This window comes from Copadichromis virginalis, linkage group LG9 (assembly GCF_057382275.1).
Source record: "Copadichromis virginalis isolate Kocher_CV1m ecotype Utaka linkage group LG9, C_Virginalis_male_GT1.1, whole genome shotgun sequence".
In the NCBI taxonomy this organism is placed as follows: Eukaryota; Metazoa; Chordata; class Actinopteri; order Cichliformes; family Cichlidae; genus Copadichromis; species Copadichromis virginalis.
The window spans coordinates 15586463-15607936 of record NC_140626.1 but is presented as its reverse complement, the minus strand read 5'-3'; the positions used below and the strand labels follow the sequence as shown (position 1 = coordinate 15607936).

Sequence of the window (21474 nt, the reverse complement as noted above, 5' to 3'; positions counted from 1 at the left end):
TTAAAGAGTGGTCACTGCTCAATGTTATTTTCTAATTTCTATTTTCAAACTAAAGTAAACTGGAAATTCCTATTACGCGTTGGCTTACATCCATCACATACATACACAGTGAATGCTTAAACATAAACACTTCTCAAAGTATCTAAAGCCGAGAGGTTTTGTAAAACCCACATCAACATATACATAGGCTACGTTCACACTGCAGGTCTTAATGCTCAATTCCGATCTTTTGATCAAATCCGATTTTTTTGTCTGCTCGTTCACACTACAAATAAAATGCGACAGCAAACGCGCTCTAGTGTGAACGCTCAAAGCGGCCCGCATGCGCAAAAGAAGACGTCACACACAACGCACTCTGTTTAGACCCAGAGCAAACAGTATTGTTTGACTGATGGCCCTTAATATAAAGACTTCAGACTTCAATTTTTGCTTTAAGTTATTTTGTTATTTACATAATAATGTAAATAACCTAACAATGATCCTTATTACTGTTTAAGAGAGGAGCGGTGCTTCAAAGGATAGCTGCAGATTTCTGTCAGAATCTGCAGATTATACAGTACAAATAAAATGTTCACATTTCTCCAACGTTGTCTTCCCAACAGTTTCACTGACATCTATACTGGATGGCCAGGAAGCGTTCGCGATGTCTTCTCGGGCGCTGATAATTGGCGTCTGTCTTGTGTCAGTGACGTAAAAGACTGATTTAATGCAACATGACCGTTCAAACAGCAGTCGCTTTCTAAAACATCGGATATGTATTGGATTCAGTACCACATACGAAAGTGACCCAGGTCGGATTTGAAAATATCGGATTTGTGCCGTTTGCACTGTCATACCATGATCGGATATGGGTCGCATAGGGTCAAAAAAAAAAAAAAAAAAATCGGATTTGATGCGCTTTCGCCTCCAGTGTGAGCGTAGCCTTAGGTCCATAGTTTTTGGGTAAAGGCACAATTTGGGTGAAGTTGCCTCGGTGCACACCACCATTTTAACCCAGGCAATCAAGATGTGATTGAAGTGCCTCTTTAATGCAAGGAGCTCAAGGAAAGTATTGCAGAAATTACAGCCAATTTTAGACACACTCCCCATTTTTCTTAAGGCTGAAAAGCACCTGGACACTTCACTGACGACCACTTTTATGGTCATGCAAGGCCTTTTCAACTTTTTCCATTAAAAATCAAGCAGATTAAAGATTTGCAGTTCGTTTGGTAGTTTCTAACTGGAAATCTAAAATATGATGTCTAAAGAGACGAGGCCTTAATTAGACTGAAAAAACAAAGTAAACTTATGAGAGAGGCGGCAAAAACAACAGGAGCGGTTAAATCAGCAATCTGATGAAGGGCTGAAGAGAACGAAGGTACTGGCCGGCTCAGCAACACCAGTGCCTTTGACTTAAACCGGCACTGGTCGAAGAAAAAAGTAGAAATATTTAAGTATGAGAGAGATGAGGACTTATTTCAGTTAATTCAATCTTTTTTTTTTAAAACGCCAAAGAGCTCACAGCATTGTTTTGGGAGGGGAAAACCCCTCATAGACGTGTTGTTAGCCACTGGATGAGGCAAGTGACGTCAAACGTCACGCTACAAACCTTAACACAAGTCCTGAAAGAATATTCGACAAAGTTCGGAGACCTTTTAGAGCTCATGGACTCATGACTCATGGATAACATTCAGTGTTTGGCTGGTTATTCTGAGAGTTTCTTCTCTGTTTTCTTTTTGTGTTTTCTTTCTAGTTTACTGCTGATATTAATGCTTTTAAGATGATAACAAAGCTTTTGTTGAACAAGGTGTTCTGGATTCAGACTGCTCTAAACAGTCAGCTTTGTTTACTCCTGGGTCCGTGTGCCCTCGATGAGATCCATGAAATGGTCATCTCTGGCGCACAGCTCCGGCTGTGAGCACAGCAACCCGAATCTTTTGTTTATAAAGGGCAGCCAATCAAAACTAAGCTAGTCTAACGGGCGGGCAGACAGGAGCTGCACCAGCTTGCTTCAGAGAGTTGATGAATCGAGTTCTTGAATCAAGGCCCAGCATAAGATGAAGGATTATTTTTAATAAAATATTGTAAATTGCATTTGTGAATCATGCAAAGCTGTCCAAGTCCAACAATAAAACTGTGAAACTGGAAATGAGCATAACAGGCCCCCTTTATTAGATAATCTGCAGTGATTAGAGGTCCGAGAATAAAGCGGCAAAGAAGCTTCTCTGTACTTTATACATTTCTCTGCTTTTCACAGCAGCCTGAATCACAAATATTTCATTCACTAATTTCCTTTAACTTTCAATTTTAACCTAAAACTACCGTATAAAATATAAATGCACATATAAATGTTTCAAATGCCTTCTTTTCAAAGCTGTACAGTGAAACGTGCTCTCATTGAACAAACACTGAACATGAAGAAAAAGCCGGACCCCGTTTCATCCTTTTTCCCTAACAGTGAGATTCTTGCAACACACCCAGCTCTTCCGCTGTGAGAGGAGACAGGAAGCTCATCGCCTGGGGGCCGCAGCTCTCCATTACTGCTGTCTGATGCTAGCCTCCGGTCTCCGCCGCATCAAGACACCATCAGCTCCCACCCCTGCATCTTGCACTGTCTTCTCCTTCTAGGTCAGCTTGTCCTGGGTCACTCCCGTCTACTCGTCTTCGGCCTACCTTTTCGCGTGACCCTCCTTTCCATTTTCTGACCTTATTCTTGTCTCTATCACGACAGCCTGACCCACTTTGGTATAACCTTTGGTCCTTATGGGCAGCCATTGCTCAGTTCCAGCTTTCAAGTCAGTCGGCTCTATTTAGGTCAACATGCCTTTGGCTACTAATGAGCTACTGAACATAAATTACCCTGAAAATATATTAATTTGCTCGTTTTTGCTCCAGGAAAAGCAACAATACAATTCAGTGAAATAAAAAATACATTTGTTTAAAATTGCCACCCCTGCATTTTTTATTTATTTATTTATTTGTTTTTAAACGTGAGGTCACCAAATTGGAAAATATAATTGGGATCAACCTTGAGTTGGAAAGTCCTTAAAGTGAAGCTCAGTAGGAGACAAACCTCTGGACATCTAATCAACTTTGACCCTGACTGGAGAGATATTTGACATTTAAGTGATGGATTAGAACATGCACAGCAGTGTGTGTGTGTGCGTGGATGTAATCCACACATGCACACTCACAAACGCACACAGAGCAATGTCCTAGTCCAAATCTAAGCAAGCAATTACAGAGTGCAGCCTGCCAATAAGATATCAGAGGTGTGCTGCCAAGGCTAATTTGCTTTAGCTGTCAAACTCACTAGTGTGTTGTTTGGTGGAGCTCAGAAGTGAGTTAAGCTTCAGTTGCAAATAACCCTCTCATAGTCTGAATCAGAAACACCTCAAATTGGAGTGAACGGTCTCATTAGCGGAAACATTTTGCTATGAAAATTGCAATCTTTTCAGCCTTTCATGTGACGAGTAAACGAGCGCAGCTACACAATAACGACGAGTTTGTTTCGGGCAGACCCGGCCGCTCTCTTCCCGATCAATTTTTAAGTCGTCCTTGTAGAAGTTTGTAACTTTACTGACTATTGAACAGATGTCAAAACAGAAGCGGAAAAAAATTCCAGTGTTCCAATGTCAGTGATAAATCACAGCAGCACTGCAGAGAAACACTGTAATTAATAGAAAAAGGGGAAAAAAGCAAACTTACACCTTAGAGTTAGTATATGTTTTATTGTATGTAGTTTAATGCTCATGTTTAGATCAATATGTTGTGTTTGAAACCTGCAACATTCATAGAGTTAAATAATCTTTACCGTTTAAGCCATTTTAACCTCTTTTTTTTTTTTTTAAATGCAACTTTCTTCTGATTGGCTGCCACTAAGCTTGAACAGCAGGTAGGTGGGACTGTTGTGTTTAAAGTCAGGTCTGTGTGCCTGAAACATGGAGCACGGGCAAATAGTTCAAAAATGACACTAAGTTCTCACATATCTCAAAGGAAACTGTCACGAGGTTACGGAAAGGAAGGAAGGAGAATTTTTGACAACTCAGGAAAAGAGAAACTCAGTTATCAGAGAATCCAACTGTTCTCACATTAATCCCCTTACCAGTGTGTCCAGCAGACAGCCTACAAAGTAATCTGTTCTTATTCTTTCTAGCTCGAGAGATGATCCAACATAACTCCTTTCCTTTAAGATTCCCATGACCAAAGTCAAATTCCCTCCATCCATAACTTATCCAGGAGAATTCACCCAGCTTTTACGACTGCCACGCAGACACTTCCGGATCACTTCACCCAGTTAGGAACCTTCCAAAGCGAAATTGACTATTAGACTGCAAAGCCAATTCAGAAGTGTGCCTTAAGCCTGCATTCTCTGAACCTAATCTCCACCTGCAGAAGATTCTGTTAACTAGTCCACAGTGGAGAGCAGGAGCAGGACGACTGACACCAGCTGCAGTGCTGGAGTTGAAGTGCATCCAACCATGGGACGAGATCCTCTCTAAGGAAGCAGCTGAATGATCTAGAAGACTGCTACAGTAACAACCTGGCAAAAGAACCAGGCGACAGGGCACTGGATCTCAAACTGTGGGGCGGTGCAGCCACTCTCAAAAAATCATAATCATGATTATTTTGGTTAAATGTCCTATTATACAACTTTTTTTCCCCCAACTGAATACTTCAGTTAAAAAAATCTAATTAAATGAAATAAAAAAAGGTAGAGGTGGTGGAGCGTGGAAAGTTAGGGTTTAATCAGGGAGTGTGTTTGACTTTAAAGCCTCATATAAAGTCTCATAAAAGCAACCTCAAGTCCCAACCGGCCTGCCTCCATCACGAGATGTCGGTTTAATGCAAACGGGTGGCAACAGCAGCCTCGGTTTAAGCGACATAAAACCCAGGCTGAGTAACGCTGTCACGTGTTACTGAAAGCCTGAGAGACGCTGAGCGATCCAGAGACACAAACAGCTTCGGTCAATTTTTTCAGTGTTTTCACAGAATCAGGAAATCCAGAGTCTGAGGAAAAACGCATCGCTGTACAGGAAACCCAAGGGAAAAAAAAAACAACTTTTTCCAGATTATTTTGTTTTCATTTATACTGGAAGCGAAATTGAAATTAGAATCTATTTGCCCAGCTGGAGAAGGAGCAAAGGACAAGGTGTCCCTTAGTTTCTCAGATTCAGCCCTCAATTGTGTGGAGTAAACGTATTACTTTCTGAAAAAGGGTCTTTTGTGTAACAGTGTTATACATATATAAATATATATGACAAAGTAAATACGGACAAGCAAAAAGCTTTAAATGAGAATCCAGGAGTTCACAGGGTGGACAGTGAAATAAGACATGAATCAAATCTCCTTTTTCCCATGTGACAGCAGGGTTATGGCCTCACAGGTACCACAGACTACAAACACGAGGACTTCACAGTCCCCTGGGCCTCACTCTTGGCTGTGAAACCCTCGGATTAGGCTTTGTGCCAACAAACAAACCAAAAAAAAGAGCCATCTTTCACTAAGGTACTTTGAACATGACATTCAAGACATCATTTGTTACAGAAGCAGCTTTACCGACGGCGAGAACATGTATAAGCTGCAGGGGGTAAACATAATGATGATGTGGGAGGAGGCGGCTGCCGCATTCACAACAGATACAACAATTTAAAATGCTCAACATATAAAACTCCCAGCATTTCAGATTATATTATACATTATAATGCATCATGCCTCATCACCTCTGAAGGGAGCGGCAGATAAAAGTCTGGCTATTTCTGCAGCATCCCTGCAAATTGCATCTGGCCTGCTAGCGCCACACTTTGCATTTTAATTGGCCGTAACTCTATTATCCACAAACAAACAGCGGAGTTACTTACAGGGTGAGGTGGTTAAAGCCCACGGTCCTTAAGGTGAAGGCTCTGGCCAGCAGGCGCACATGTGTGAACAAAACTCCGATAGACTCCTCGAATTGGGTCAGTTTTTGGAGGACCGGCGACGTCTCAATCAGCTGCCTGTCTGTCTGCGGCTCCTGTACCTGGAAAAGGACAAAGATCGCAACAAAGGAGGTTTGCTGACGAGATATGGGGCCCTGAAAGAGCTCTGGTCATTATAGATATAACGAAAACAGACAGAATGCCAGCACTCGCTGAAATCTGTTGTTCCTGTTTAGGATGATGGCTGTGGCAACAATAAACAAGACGTCTATTTATCAGTGAGTTCCAGCACTTGGTCTGTTTTGACCCTTCCAAGGCTACGTACGTGTGCCAGATCACTTTTCAATATTTGTACCCGACACACTTCTACTCATCTTTTATAGATCTGAGACTAGCCAGAGCCAACATTTAGTGAGTAGCAATTTTTCAGTGTTTACTTTTTGGCGAGTCCTTAGACCAGGTAAAGAGAGAGCTTAGTGCTAGAGCGCACGGTGATTATGCTAAATTACAGACTGCTTCCAGGGTGCTAACAGTTTGGGAAAGACCCTCCTTTGCTTCTACATAATAACATATCCTCAAACACAAAACCAGTCTGTGTGTTTTTGTTGTTTTTCTTTCAGTGTTTTGATTGAAGAGGAAGAACCTGAATCCCCTGCACACACCCCTGACCTAAACTCTGTCAGTGCTGCACCTCACTGTTGCTCTAGCAAACGGGAAATTCTCTCGCACTGACATCACTCAGAGTTAGGGTGACTGTGTTTAATGTGAACGTCCACCACTGTAACAGGATATACACTCAGCAGCCAACCAGGTTCAACTCCTGTCTTCTAACGCCGCTAACGTGGTCTGATATGATTATCGTCGTCGAGAGGGTAGGGTTGGGGTTTTGCCCGCAGTGCACCCTGCTTCATAAGATCACGAAGCTGAAATCATCTCAAACTGGTTTCTTGAACACAACGATGTATTCAAATGCCCTCCACAGTCACCGGAGCTTAATCCAGGAGTGCACCACCTGTGGGATGTGGTGGAGCAGGCGTATGACATCATGGATGGAAATGACTCTGGTTAAATCTAATATCAGGCAAAAAACCTGATATTAGGAAGGTGTCCCTAACAAAGTGGCCAGTGAGTGTATTTGACAGAAAAAACAAGCGGTAAAGCTCTATTGGCAGTTTTGTATTCAACTTGTTTTTAAGTAGAAATAATGTTCAGTATTTTTAGTGTTATTACATTTTTTGAGTAATGTTTTGTGTTTTGTTGTACTTTATTTATATTTTTGCTTATTTTTATCCAGCACTTTCTTACCTTTTCAGTTACTTATGTATTATATTTATCTTTTTTTACAAGGTATTTTATTACCACTGTTGACCTGTTTTAATTTTTGATACTTCATTTACTCCATTTAAATCATAATTTTGACGCACTGTATTCATTTTATTGAGCTGTTCTTTATTTAACTCAATTCATTTTGGGTTATTTTTAACGTTTTGGCTAATGTACTGCAGGAATTTCCCAACTTCTGGGCATAAATACGTAAAGAAATAAATATGAAATTTTCTGAATAAAATTTGATACGTAGTTATGAATAATGTGCTCGCGTTTGATGCGCCTAATCGCTTTTCGCTGTTAAATCTACTCTTTTGCCCTTGCATATACGTTTTGTAATTCATTTTAAAAATGTGCTCTTTGCTTTGGGATATCTCACAGCCCTGAATATGTATCTAGTAACAGCCAGCAAGACCACTTCAAGGATGCTTGAATAACACACCAAAGAGAAACTTGCTCAATGAAGTCGTTCTGCATAAGAGTGTCAGATAAATTCAGTAAATGAGATGAACCTCTGCAGTATGCGCTGCTTTAGGGCCTGTTTAGAGTGTGTGTTTTTCCTCCGACTCAAAACAAACTCAGATGATCTGGAGCAGATGGAATCTCTTAGTCATTAAGTTTTAAGTCAAACAGCTCCCTTTCCCCACCACTCTCTGTAAATCTGATGATTCCCACAGTCAATTAATATCTCTGGTGACTCAGTGGTACTGTAAATGCGCTGGCTTGTTATGTGAGCCTACTTGTGACTGTGATGAGACTTGAAAGAGTGGTTTTCAGTTGTGTAAATCGATATAGATTATGCTTTTAAGATTAGCTCCAGGGCATGGAGAGTTCAGAGGTAGATGGGTCCACGGCTCTCTTTAGCTACAGCATTTCCTCTCGTCTGTGCTCATTACAAAGAACATATGAAGAAAGAAGAGGAAGAAATGATATGCAAAGAAAATGTGTACACGCATGTTTGTTAAATCAACAGATATCCTTATGGGTGCATTAATTAGGCTGCTAGAATGAACTAATTGGTCTCTGCGTGGTGCAACTGTTAGCTTGACCAAGACATCTTTTCCACAGAAAACAGAAACATTGAGACGTGGACACTCAAAGGGAACGCATGCACATTCACTTGACCTTGTTAGTTTGCTCTATTTTACACTACGAAGTACCCTGAAAATAAGAATAAAGAATACACGCAAGGCTCTCAGAGGCAAGATAGCCACTTTCTTCATTTTCCAGCACTTTCTTTTGTCTGCGTTTTCGTGATGGAATGACAAGTAAACAGCGCTCTCAAAGTCTCCCATGTCGAGCCGCTGCACAGAGCAGAGATGTATTTTTAAACTCAGTATTTTAATTGGAGTGCTGCCGGTAATGTCATGCTTCCATCTTCCAGTGTGTCCTAAGAAACATTTCACTCCTGCCTTTTTTGCTCGTTCTGTTAATTAACGAAAGGCGTGTAAATGTCATGCATCGCAACTAACGACATCTGACGAGTTCAGCACTCATAGGCGCGAGCTTATCCTTCAGGGGAAATGGCCAGCAGCAAGGCTTCAAACGAAGTGAAGAGGAGACAGAAAAAAAGAAGAATCAACAGCAGTTTTGAAAAAAGATGGGGGAAAAAAAAACATGTTTGAAATGGCTTCAAAGCATCACTTTCAGCTCAGTCCAGACAGAAAGCAGAATCAGAGCCCAGGTCTTCTGAGGCCAAAAAAAATAAATAAAATAAAATAAAAATCCAGACTCTCATGTATCTCCTCAATAAACTAAAGGAGGAATTTGGCAATCCAAACTCAGTGTAAATGATGTTCTGGTAAATTATTCTGGAGAGCTGGAGGTGATGATGTGCTGGTGTGAATCAAGGAAAAAGGAAGGAGCGCAGAGTGATCCGCAGTATTCTGTAGGGTGAGGCTGCTGCAGGGTAGTGTATGCGTCTATGACAAAGATCTGTGTACGCACAATTACACACACCACCTCCAGCTGCCATCACCGTCGCCTCAAACCTCATTAAGGTAGCTTCTCTCATCTCTGCCCTGTCATCCCTCTCTTGGTCGGGGGGGAGGCTGGCACACCTTGTTACCTTTCAACAGCAGATTTAGGCAATAGAGGCTCAGTTAGAAGCAGAGAGCACGAACATGTCTGTGTAGATACTCAGTCACTCAGGTCATGACGGTCGTGTGCTTCGGTCAAAGGCGACAGGACTTCTTTTAGGTTCTTGAAGACATTTTAACTTTCATCCAAGAGGCTTCATCAGTGCTGATGAGAAGTTAATTTAACCCCTAGTGGGGCTGTCACCTCAGAGGTGGCACCAACACGCCTGGACTGGCCTACGACACCAAAATAGATTTAAATCTCAAGGGACGTCCTGGTTAAATAAAGGGTTAATTAAACCTTTATTTAAAGACCCAAAAAATATATTTAAAAAATCCAAATAAAAGTCATTAAACTCGTATTTCTTGGCAGCATTTTTTAAGCAATGGCCGTGAATTTCTCATCCATGCTTCCTTCCTTTTCTCATGGCCTGCTTTCAAATATTGGTCTTCTGTTAGGCTCAAAATTAGCTTGTTTTCTCCCCTTCTTCTTTCACTCGAGCCATAGTCCATGTCTCAGGGTAAAAAACATTTATCAACTCCATTATCGCAGCCCAAGCATTTATTTATTTAAATCAATGTTTTTCCAAAGAAAATGCTTTGGAAATGAGGCCTCACAGCAGGAGCGTTCTCCAGATAGGTTAATGCTATCTATGTCAGCACAGGTCACTCTTGCAAAGATGTGCCTTTTCTTCGGCTTCTGATTCTGACACTTCTTTTCCAGTTTCTTCTGATGGAAATTCTCCTACTTTCTGCCTTTAGGAGTGCATACCTTTCTCTTAGAATATCCCTCGTTTCTCCATGATCCACTTCAAGGTCTACAGACCAATCGGCAACCTCCAATCGCTAGGGAACAATGAGTATTTCCCAACAGCTTGGCTGGAGGTTCCTGGCCATGTCTAGGTGAGATTGCTGCGGTCACATGTTGTTTGTATTGAACTGCGTAACTGGAGCTTGAGCGGCTGCTTCACAGTTCCTGCCAGCAACCTGCAACAACCGCTCGTCAACATTTGTCCCTGGGGAGCACTCTTTGATGGGGGTTGTCAACAGGTCTCTCGGCATGGGCGATTGTAGCTTTAAATGCACGCGGTGATATAAACTTTTCCTCAGGGTGAGAACTTTCTGCACATATTTGAGAATGAGGCCTAATCTTCCAATTCCAAGATTATATGCTTAAATACATAAACAATTAAAGGGTAAATACAGCTTAGATCACATCACGGTTCAGGGTGCTTTCAAGCTACCGAGAGGCTGACACAATTTAGTCAGGTCTTATCCCACTGGCAGAGGACCACCCAGAGGAAACCTCTGCAATGCACAGTGTGTGGTAATGAGGCTGTATGACTACTCAAGCACACTGTGGAGGAACCAACCGAACCACAGAGCCATAGCAGGACTGACCCAAGAGCTCCACCCTGCCCACATTAACTGCTGCCACCGCCTGTGCAGCTCACCAGGAAAACAGGCTGCTGGGTACACAGTGGGTTTAGTCTGAGCACTGAACAAGATCAACAAAAAACATCCAGGCTCTCTGTGGATCTTGGGGATAACAAATACAGGGTTGAGGAGGCTAAGATATATTAAAAAAAACCCCAAACATATGTTGTAGGTAAACAAAAAAGCACAATGTTACTTTTTGGGGGGGCAAAAGCAGGATGTGTAAAAATGTACATACGCAGCAAGATGAAGAGAATAAAGCGCTTAAAGACGACTCGGCATACACACAAAGAAACACTTTCTCCTCGCAAACACATCAGAGAGAAGGATGCCTGACGGTCCCTGGAGGCCCCATGTGATTCGGGACTGTAATCCTGTTATGGCATCTTTGATCTCTTCTTCCAAATCCTAATTTCAAACAAACACTGTTGACATGTTTAATGTTTCTGGGCAGATCATGCAAAGCAAAGAGCAGCAGAACGGAGAGAGACTGAAGAGACGGATGATGGAGAAAGGATGAGGAGGGGGGGAAACGGGGGGGATGATGTGGCAAAGAGAAAAGGCAAGAGAGACTGAGTAAGTGAAAAAGCGGATTAGGGTCTCGACCAAAATGGAGAGCATCGAGACAAGGGAACAGAACAATAGAAACTAGTGGAAGGCTACCGGGAGCCTTGTGACAGCCATAAAGAGCTCAGTCAGCCTCAGGCAAAATACCCAACCAGCTTGCCCACCTCTGTTACCGACACACACGAGAAGAAGAAGAAAAATAACACGCACATTTAGACGAGAAAACTTCAAAGATTCGCGAAGGCTTTTGTGTCTTGGGGGTGAGGTGAGTTTTAATGAGAGGTACCCAGACAAAATAAACATCAATAATAAAACATATCTCTCCTAACCTGCAGGGGGTGTGGTGGGTAGTTGAGCCAGACCTCCCGCAGATCCTGTGAAGACAAACAGAGAAGGGAACAAAGATGAAGAGTCAGGGGGAAGAAATTAGCGCATTTCCCCTTGGCATGAGGGTCATCCTGTTAATGAATATAATTCATTAACACTACAAATAAACACAGCGAATCATTAAAAGTAGCAAAAGAACCCAAAATGAATATTCAAAAATAGCTCATTTTTTATAGATGAAGGGTTATTTCGGCTTCAGATTGGTTGGTTTTGAACATTACAAAAGCTTCCCGGGCACAATATACTACCTCTCACACCGCTTTCCTTCACTGTGAATAGGAACCCAACCTTCAAACGATTTTTCTGCAACTACTTCTTTTGTTGCATTTTACCATGCATTTTCTGTAGCACTTGAACTTGAATATTTTTAAGCCTATGTGCACACGTGTATGTGTGGACTCTGTTAAGAGAAACAGAGTGTTGTAAACCACCTGATTTGGACAGATGTACAGAAAATGAGTCAGAGAGTGAGTTGTCTATAAAAGCCACTTGATTTCCAAAGCAGCGAGTGTGCCTAACGAGGAAGAGACTCCCTCTGAAACGTGACGCTGACAAATCAGTTCACACGTAGGAACTATTAGCGCTATTAGCATTATTAAGAGTAACCTCCAATGAAGTCAACGCAAAGTGGCAAAAACAGACAGTTCCTCTAGTGGCCACTAGAGGCTCTCTCCAAATGTGAGTCAACACACACATTAAAAAGACACATTTACAACCTGCTACAAAATACAGTTTAAAGGTTCAATAACCCACCTTGTAAGAACTCTGGGGATAATTATTTTTATTACTCATTTTTAGTCATTAAACTGGAGTGCTTCACTGTGTGTGTTTTGTGTGCGTTGTTGGAGCCTTTTGGAGTGTTTTAATGGACTACGTGAGTAATATTATCGCCTTCTATCTGGTGCAGATCAACCTAGAAGTTCTTGCTTCAGTTTTGGTGAAATTCTAGAGCTTTATTAGTGTTCTCCTTCAGCGGACTCAAACTTTTTTTGCGCCACAGACCGGTTTAATGTCAGACAATATTTTCATGGACCGGCCTTCAAGGTGTCGCGGATAAATACAACAAAATAAAGTGATAGGAGCAAGACAAAAACTGTGGTATTTGGTAAATATAATAATAATAAATGTGAATTCACTGTGTAATTCTGTAACTTTATTAGCAGCGTCCTCCGGAAATGCACCAACTGTTAGATTAAATAGTTTAAACATTTGTCATTTTTATATGTACCATTTGTCCATTGTTTTTAACCCTGTGAAAGGAATTCTTTCTTTCTTCCCATACCCAGATTCTCGAGGTTCTGGGTGCAAGGTTGAAGTGTTTTATCACAGGAACGTCCTTTTGAAGATCTGTTTGATGTTTGGTAGAGCTTCCTACCCTTTGTATGGTTTCACTGTGTTATCTTTGGTAAACCATACATTGGGTGTGGGGGAAGACTACCCTCTTTATGACCAAGGATGTTGTTCCTGCTTTTAGGTTTTATGACCCTTTGATCAAAACACACACACACACACACACACACACACACACACACATAGACAAGGAGTGTGTGTGTGTAACCAAAAGGGGTTGCAGGGGGAGGTGTTTTGTAAACTATTGTTTGAAGTTTGTCAATAAAAGGCGGCGAGAGGAGGCCACCATTGTGGTCATTTCGACGTGCTGGACACAGATGAGGGCTTCCCTTGCGCAAGAAATCGATCGAATATTGTTGCCTTGCTTTTCTTTCATGGGAATAAGTCTTAGAGACAGCGGGGTCTGAGTTTAGACCCAACATTAATTGGTCCTTCGAGCCGGAGTCCAAGAATTTCGCCGCACACTGAGGAGAGAGAGGACACGCCGCAGACTGTCGACAACCAGGCCGTTAGGACGCCTGACAAAGCCCTGGAGTGTTAAATTCGCGACCAGGCCGGTGGTATAGCGTCTGAACTCCCCTCGTGGACGGCGACTGACGGGATTCTAGGACTCTCCTGTGAACGAAACGCAACACAACGGTAAGCAATCAGAGAGCGTCTCTATAACCGTGTGAATGAATGTGGGATCCTAGAAGCGCGTCACCGTGATTCTACGTGAAACGTTTGAGTCCGGGGGAGCGCTGGTCACGAGAGCGCACGTGGACCCAAAACAATAGAAGAGCGGCTACGGGCTGTGCGTTAAACGTGAGTCCGGGAGCGCGCTAGCCGCGTGAGAGAGACGCAGGCTTCTCCGCCGTTTGGGGGCGTGGAGAGAACCTAGGTTCGGAGTCCGGAATCTCCGCCATTTGGGGCGTTGGAGAGTGTCTGAAGGTTGAATTCTCCGCCATTTGGGGTGTTTGAGAGCTTTCAACAGAAGTTACAGGCCTATAAACAGTGTGAATGAACGTACGTGTGTATGAGTGCCAGTAAAGTGAACGCAGCAACACAGAAGGAAACCTAAAGCGGTGTTAACGTAATTCTGTGACCTGTTGTGTACACACAGCCTGGATTTTGGAGTAAGGCGTTGCCTACCGTAAACTTGAGAGAATTGTCATAATGGGGAATAAAATGTGTAAGTCTGCCTTAGAAGGGGATGTAAAATTTATGGAAAAATTTTCACCAGGCAGCACGCAGTATATAGGTTGTTGGCGTAAGAAATATGGATTTGAAGGGATATTAGTGGAAGTTCAGTGTAAAATGCTGGTAGAAAGAATAGCTGTAAGTGTTGCAGGTAAAACAGGGAAAGCGAAGCGGAGGAAGGAATTGCAGTTAGCAGTTGCTAAGTTGTGGCTGGAGCAGGCTCAGAAGAGGAGAGAAGCACAGAATGTTAAAAGAGCAATATTGCAAGCAGTAGTTGTGAAACCTGAGGATGAAACTACAGCTCAATCCACTGCAACTACTTTAGAACAACACCGTAGAAAAGCATTAGAAAGAGCAAGAATGTTAGCAGAAAGAAGAGCCAGAGAAGAGCGTGAGAGAGCAGAGGCAGAAGTGGAGGACAGATTAAAGGATGAATATGGAGAGGCATTGAGTCCAAGACAGACTAGGCAAGAGAGGAGACAGAAAGGAAAGAAAGTGAACACGAATGTTACAACCACATATCCATCCCTGACACAACACAAAAAAACATATGGTGTTTCAGCCCCAGAGTATGAAGATGAAGCAAGTTTTTCTCCTGATCCAATCCATGAGGTGAGCACTTACCCTATGGTAGAGGTTGCAAACCCGCATTTTGGAGTGGATGCAGATAATAGCCGCACTATTCATGTTTACCGGCCATGGACCGAGTCTGAATGTGCTGATGCTTGTAAGAGCCTTGGAGACCCATTGACTAATGTTGATGAGTTTATAGCTCGACATAGACAGCTTTGTTCCTCGTACCGTTTAAATGGACAGGAAACTGAGACTACCTTTAGGAGATGTCTCACTTATAACTGGACCCGTGTCAGAGGATGGTACACGGGCAGAGGGCCAGGTGATAACACCCTGCCCTATGGAGATGCAGGTCTCGCTGTCCAAATTAATGGAGTGTACGATCGTCTCAGAAATACTTTTAGAACAACTGCAGACTATACAAAAATTTCACAATGCACACAGAAGGAAGGAGAAGACGTTCATGAGTATAGAGGTAGATTGGAGGAAGTGTTTAAGAGGCATAGTGGACTTGAAGAAGATGCAGACGTAGCAGGCCCCTATCAACAGCAGCTGAAACATGCCTTAATGAGTGGCTTCCATCCATCCATTGCAGATTTTATTAGAAAGCAAAATGTAAATCACACCACAGATGGAGTTACTCAATGCATGAATTGGGCAAAGCATGCACAAGATGTGATTAAAAGTAAAAAGAAAAAATTGCAAAATACAGTGAATGCTGCCACATTTTATGTTGATGAAGAGTCTCAGGTACTTTTTCAGGGGCAGACTAGACAAAGTAAAGGTAGAGGAGATAGAGGTAATTGGAGGGCTAGAGGAGAACGAAAGAGAAGGGATGAAAGGTGTTACAACTGTGGGAAAATAGGTCATTTCATTAGAGACTGCCTTGAGGACCTACGTGAGGAGTACAGACGACCAGGCCCACGAAACCCCTCATATAATAAATGACTAGTATCTGCTGCCACTGTCAATACACATGCATGTTTAAACACCCCATCAGACTGCCACAAACAACAATCAGTGCCCCAAACCATAGATTTGACTGAGGTTTTGTTGAATTTATCAGGGAAAGAAGTGAAACCCTTTCGCACATTAACAGTGCAGGGAAAAACTATACAGTTTTTATGTGACTCAGGAGCAGATAAAACCGTCCTGAGGGACCATGTGTCAGGAATAAACCCCTCAAACGGTGTCATTTATGTAAAATCTGCAAACGGACAGTTAAATCAACATAGGATCTCTAAGCCAGTATGGATCAGAGATCCATCCACTGGAGAGACAGCTCAGGGCTCAGTAGTGATGTGTCCAACATGCCCTGTGAACCTTTTGGGTAGAGACATGATGGTAAAACTTGGAATCTCAATCATTCCCATGGCTGTTGGAATGATAACTGCAGGAAAAGGAGAAACTGCAGAAGCAATGGTTCACCAGGGCAGTAGCGATGTACATTACTATTGGACGCTTGACCTGTCAACTTCCAGGCCAGATCAGATAAACTGTAAAATGTTGACCACAGCTGAGGAGAGATTAGCTGAGGGCTATGATAGACAGGAGCCAGATGAGATGCACATCACACTTAGGTTTAAAACAACACCAGGACTTGATGATGCTTACACTGACAAAGTAATGAAACTGGATCCTCAAAGAATTACTGTAAAAGCTGTATATACTGATGGTAAACAAATGGCAGGATGCAGTGTGATAATTTCTGAAGCAGCTCGACAACTCTTCAAAGGAAAGGTGCCACATGTTCCACTAACTAAGTGTAGCACAGCTGAGTGGGAAGATTTAGCATTTTTAGTGGAGCAGGGAGAGCACACAAATGTATGGCAGCCATGTGGAGGGGGATGGGAAACAAACATGCATAGCAGTATCTTCCGTAAGAAGCTGGGGTGGGTGACACATGCAACACCTCAGACACACTTAAAGGGAAGTGAGAATGAAACAGCAGAATGACACATGGTAGATCTAAATGATCACCCTGAGCTTAAACAGATTCCAGACGTTTTGTGGTCAAAAGGAAAGACTGATGTAGGGTTAATGAAAACAGCAAACCCAGTAGTAATAAAGCCTAAAACCTCATATAGACCTAGAGTGAAACAGTATCCACTTAAACCAGATGCAGAAGTAGGGATTAAGCCTGTAATAGAAGACATGATTGAAGCAGGGATACTGGTAGAAGCCCCAAATGCAGCATGTAACACGCCCATTTTTCCAGTAAAAAAAGCTGATTCTCAATCGTGGCGCATGGTTCAAGACTTGAGGGCTGTAAATCAAGCTGTAGAAAGTATTGCACCATGTGTCCCAGACCCTCATACCTTGTTAAATCAGATAAGACCAGAGATGACATATTTCACAGTGGTAGATCTGAGTAATGCTTTCTTTTCCATACCAGTGCATGAGAATTCACAAGGTTGGTTTGGATTTACATACCAAGGTAAAAAATATACCTACACTAGATTACCGCAAGGTTTTTGTGACAGTCCGACCCTTTTCATGCAAGCAATAACTAATTGTCTGTCTGATTTCATGATACCATCCCATTCACAGATCTTAGTTTATGTGGATGATATTTTGATAGCGTCTGACTCAGAACAAAATTGTAAAACTACGTCTATAGCACTGTTGACACATTTGGCAAAAACAGGAAATAAAGCATCGCTTTCAAAGTTACAGTGGGTACAGGAAGAGGTGAAATTCCTAGGTCACCAGCTTAGTTCAGCAGGAAAAAGCATACACCCAGAAAGGAAAGCAGCTATTTTAGCAGCTCCTAGGCCAGTGACAAAGAAACACATGATGCAATTTCTAGGACTGCATATTTTGAGATGACAAGATAATGTGTACTAAGCATAGAAATGACAGGTCCTGTGAAAATGTACCATTTGACTTTCTCTTTTAGCCTTGACAGCTCACTCCGCTGACATCCAAAGATTGTGTTGTAGTTTCTCAACATTAAAATTAAATGTAACGCTCGACGATGATGCGTTGATAAGGCGGTGACTCTAGTAGCGCACCACACAAGGCTCTATGTAGGAAACTCCTTGTCCAAGTGCTTTCAGGTGCCATCAGTGAGCGATGGTGAAAGAAAATAGATAATTTTCAGGCCCAGAAGTCTGCATATCGACCTTACACAGTCAAGTAAGGTGGTGCTTGTAAAAAGGTGGGTTGTGATGTGGATTTGAGCAGAAGGTGAGGGGTGTTTGCGGGTGGAGTATTGGTGGGATTTAGCTTTTAGAGGAGCGTTTCCTCTGGAGACGCACACTAGCAGCGCTGGACTTTTGCCCGCCCTGCCTGTGGAGAGAAATATGTGCAAGATCAACATGTTTCCTCAACCCTACTCTGAGGTAACCACACAAGATCGAATAGTAGAGAGACCAAGGCTGAAATATACACAGTACAAAGAGAGAGAGAGAGAGAATAAGTCGTGGCTCTCAAGTTGTTGCCAAGGACAACGCCAGCCGGAGGCAGTTTTAGGCCTAGAGTCTAATGTTGGGTGAGTCATAGTGGTGATAGAGATGTGGAGAGGGCCTCTAAAGTACAGTATCACTCAGGTGTTTAAAAGGTTCAAGGAGATAAACCTTTAAAATGCGGTGATGGCCCACGGGGGATGGGGGGGTGGGGTTGTGTGTGGTCAGCAGCATCGAATGGGCGCCTCATCTTCTCAACGCACCCAGCTGGCAACCCATCGCCTTGAGCAGCCGATGAAAAATTCATGAAAAGTGGTCAATACGTTTGAGTAAATGCTTCCTTTTGGTTGCTTGTCCTTTTTTTCTTAGCCTGCGAGCTGGGTGGAGGAGCACTAAGTACACAGCGCCTATCAAGTCGACACTGAGCTTGCTTCCGGATGCACGCGTCGTCGGTTGTTAAAAGAACGTCGATAGCGCCGGCTAATGGATTGATTGCTTTCACACTTCTTTTGCAGGTGCACAATTTGCTTTAAAACACATAAAAGTGATTCACCTAGGCCGACGCATTTAAAGCGGCATAGGGGAAATGAGAATGAAAAGGACAAGAAGGGAGAACATGACACTTGAAATAAATAAATACATACATAAAAACAAAGGGAGAAGTGAAGTACACGAGTCGGTTCGGCTTAAGATCGAGGCTTATGATTAAAATCCATCCACAAGGCGCTCGCGATCCGCCCACATGCTGTATATAGACCCGAACAGCTAATGTTTCAATTACAGCCATTCCAAAGACAAGTCAGACAATGATTAAGCCAGCATCGAGTGGGGATTTAAGAATAACAACAACATTTTCCCCCCCTACACACAAACACACTCTCTCTCCCAGTGTAAGGAAGGTATAATTACTAGGGGCACAAATCATCATGTACAGCAGCTGAATCACAACCATTTGGAGGATATAACTGCTGCTACAAACAGAAGGGGGAAAACACATGCAAACATGTTTATTCGAATGTCACTGACCCACCTGTAATGACATTTGAAAATAGAAGCAAAATAAAGGGCAATTTGGAAAAAATGCCTCTGATCTTCCTTTTGTTGGACTCAGCTTTAACCCAGTTTTCCCCAACCACGGTAACCCGCCTCTGCATCACCACCTGGATTCAACTAAGCAAACAGGCAAGCTCCATCATACGGTGATTATGTTTTAGCTAGTAGCAGGTTATTTACCACAAGAGGTCTCCCAGCGGGAGGCAACTTGTCTCCAAAGATTCGTGGTCTGACTGATGGCAATTGCATTGTGGTTAAAATCTCTTATAAAAGCAAGTCATTTTGTCATTTTGATTTAAAAATTGTGAAATTTTTGCATTTCTGGTCGGACTTTGAATGTAAGTACTTACATTTCTCTTTGATGTGAATTTCTGTATATGTAGACAGAAACAGACAGCAAACAAACAATATATCACTAACCAGCTTGACCCCAAAATCAATTTGAAGGGAGCAACCGATTAGCAGTTGCAAACCCGGTCCCTGCCTTAGAAGCAACGATTTCCTGGGCTATGAAACTGCAACTTCATTGCACATAGTTGAAGTAATTTTGGCCACGCCACGGTCTCCAACCACTATTTTCCCCAATGTGACTGTAGCATAACTGATAAATGGTATGCCGAATGTAATTGCTATAGAGTAAACGGCAAGCTGAGAGTAGGTCAGATCCTGTCTAAAATGAGTTCAACTGAATGCCATGAGAGGCGGTCTGATGAAGCAGCTTTTGAAACCATCTCTCAGGGATTTGGGGGTATGTCAAATGAAATTGGGAACCAATGCTTTAACCCACAGGGGAGTCGAGGCACAACCTCATTCTTGCACATACTCCGGCCTCACAAGCCAACCGTGAAGACTCAGCGTCACATCCCCCTTTACCCACACACACTCAAGCACACACAACCCCTGGGATTGTTGGCTGTCCATGATTGGGACATAATGGTGCTCTTCTCTGACAAGGTCCAGTGCTCGCTGACAAATTGGTCTCTAGCTACAGGCTGCCAATCAATCCATCAAAAGTAGTAGTGCAGCGGAGAGATCAATAAGAGATAGCGCCGTTGATCAATACTGATATAAAAGCAGCCCAAAGTCCAGAACAAAGGCTTCTGTCAGTGAGTGGTCAAGGTGATCTTCTAAATATGTGAACTAACGTCGATTCTTTTGGTGAAGTGTACCACGCAATTTATATTTGAGGTTAAGAGCACACCTTTTACAGTTCCTCTGAGTGTAGGCAGAACAGTGTATGTGAATAGAAAATGGCCCGTGAATGAGTGAATGCATTCATTCTCCAGGCTATTAGCAAAGCAAGGACACAGTAGAAGCATACACATTCTCATTCAAACACTGGCAATATTATGCTTAACTGGACAAACGGTTCAAATTGCACAACGAATGGAGAGGGACACTAGGGTGTCAAACAGGTAAAGAGAGCCAGAGTGAAAAGATAAATGAAGCGCACGCTTGTGGTTCATATAACCTTTGTGTTTCTTCTTTTACAAAGAAACAAACAACAAAATAGCTTGAATTTAAATTATAGGTACAAAGGAACTGTTGCTGTAAGACACTGAGGTGGCCTTAACATGGAGCGAGTTGGTCACCTGTATGATCATATAAACCCAGCACACTCTACTGGTACACAAAGAGATAGAAAAGCACCCACAGGGGAAAAAAACCACTCAGAATGAGTCACATTTAAAAATCCACTAATAAACCTAATTTACTTTTTGCAAAAACACTCATTTTGGAATACATGCCAACAAAGCGGGGGAAAGGCTTGAAAAACTCAAACTGTTTTCCATCACTGCTTGAGTGTGTTGAAGTTGAGCTTCCCTAAAACCCTTTTTGGCACTGCACCCAGAAATGAGTAAAGTAAGAAGACTGTGGCAATGCCATGTCACCACAAGTTATTAATCTCTGCGCCACAGCGGCTGTCTTTGTTGTCACAGCAACCTTTTCTCAAATTTGGCTTTTGAGTGTGTGGTGGCTTCTGTGGTGGTGTTACTAAAAACCCAACAGATTAGCTGATGGGCCACTAGTGAGATAATTTTGGTGATTTTTGTTCCTTAAAAATAGTTTGTTGAAGCAGCTAGTTATAAATATCTAAAGAAAAGTTTCATTAGTTAGTACCAGACTGGACCTCTTTTGCATTCAGAACTGCCCTAGTTCATGATGGCACAGATTCAGCAAGGTCGTAGAAACATTCCTCAGAGATTTAGCTTCATTAGC

At 42.5% G+C, this 21474-nt stretch overlaps 1 protein-coding gene across 3 annotated transcripts in view; it reads right to left on the bottom strand.

Annotated features, from left to right (window-relative positions):
* drosha (drosha ribonuclease III) overlaps window positions 1-21474 on the bottom strand; it is a 143619-nt gene that overhangs the window by 31493 nt on the left and 90652 nt on the right. For all 3 annotated transcript variants that reach the window (XM_085467946.1, XM_085467944.1, XM_085467947.1), the window contains 2 exons: window positions 11635-11679; window positions 5841-5998 (listed from right to left, as the gene is read on the bottom strand). In XM_085467946.1, the coding sequence (XP_085324072.1) occupies window positions 5841-5998; window positions 11635-11679 (203 nt within the window). The remainder of the gene's footprint in view (window positions 1-5840; window positions 5999-11634; window positions 11680-21474) is intronic.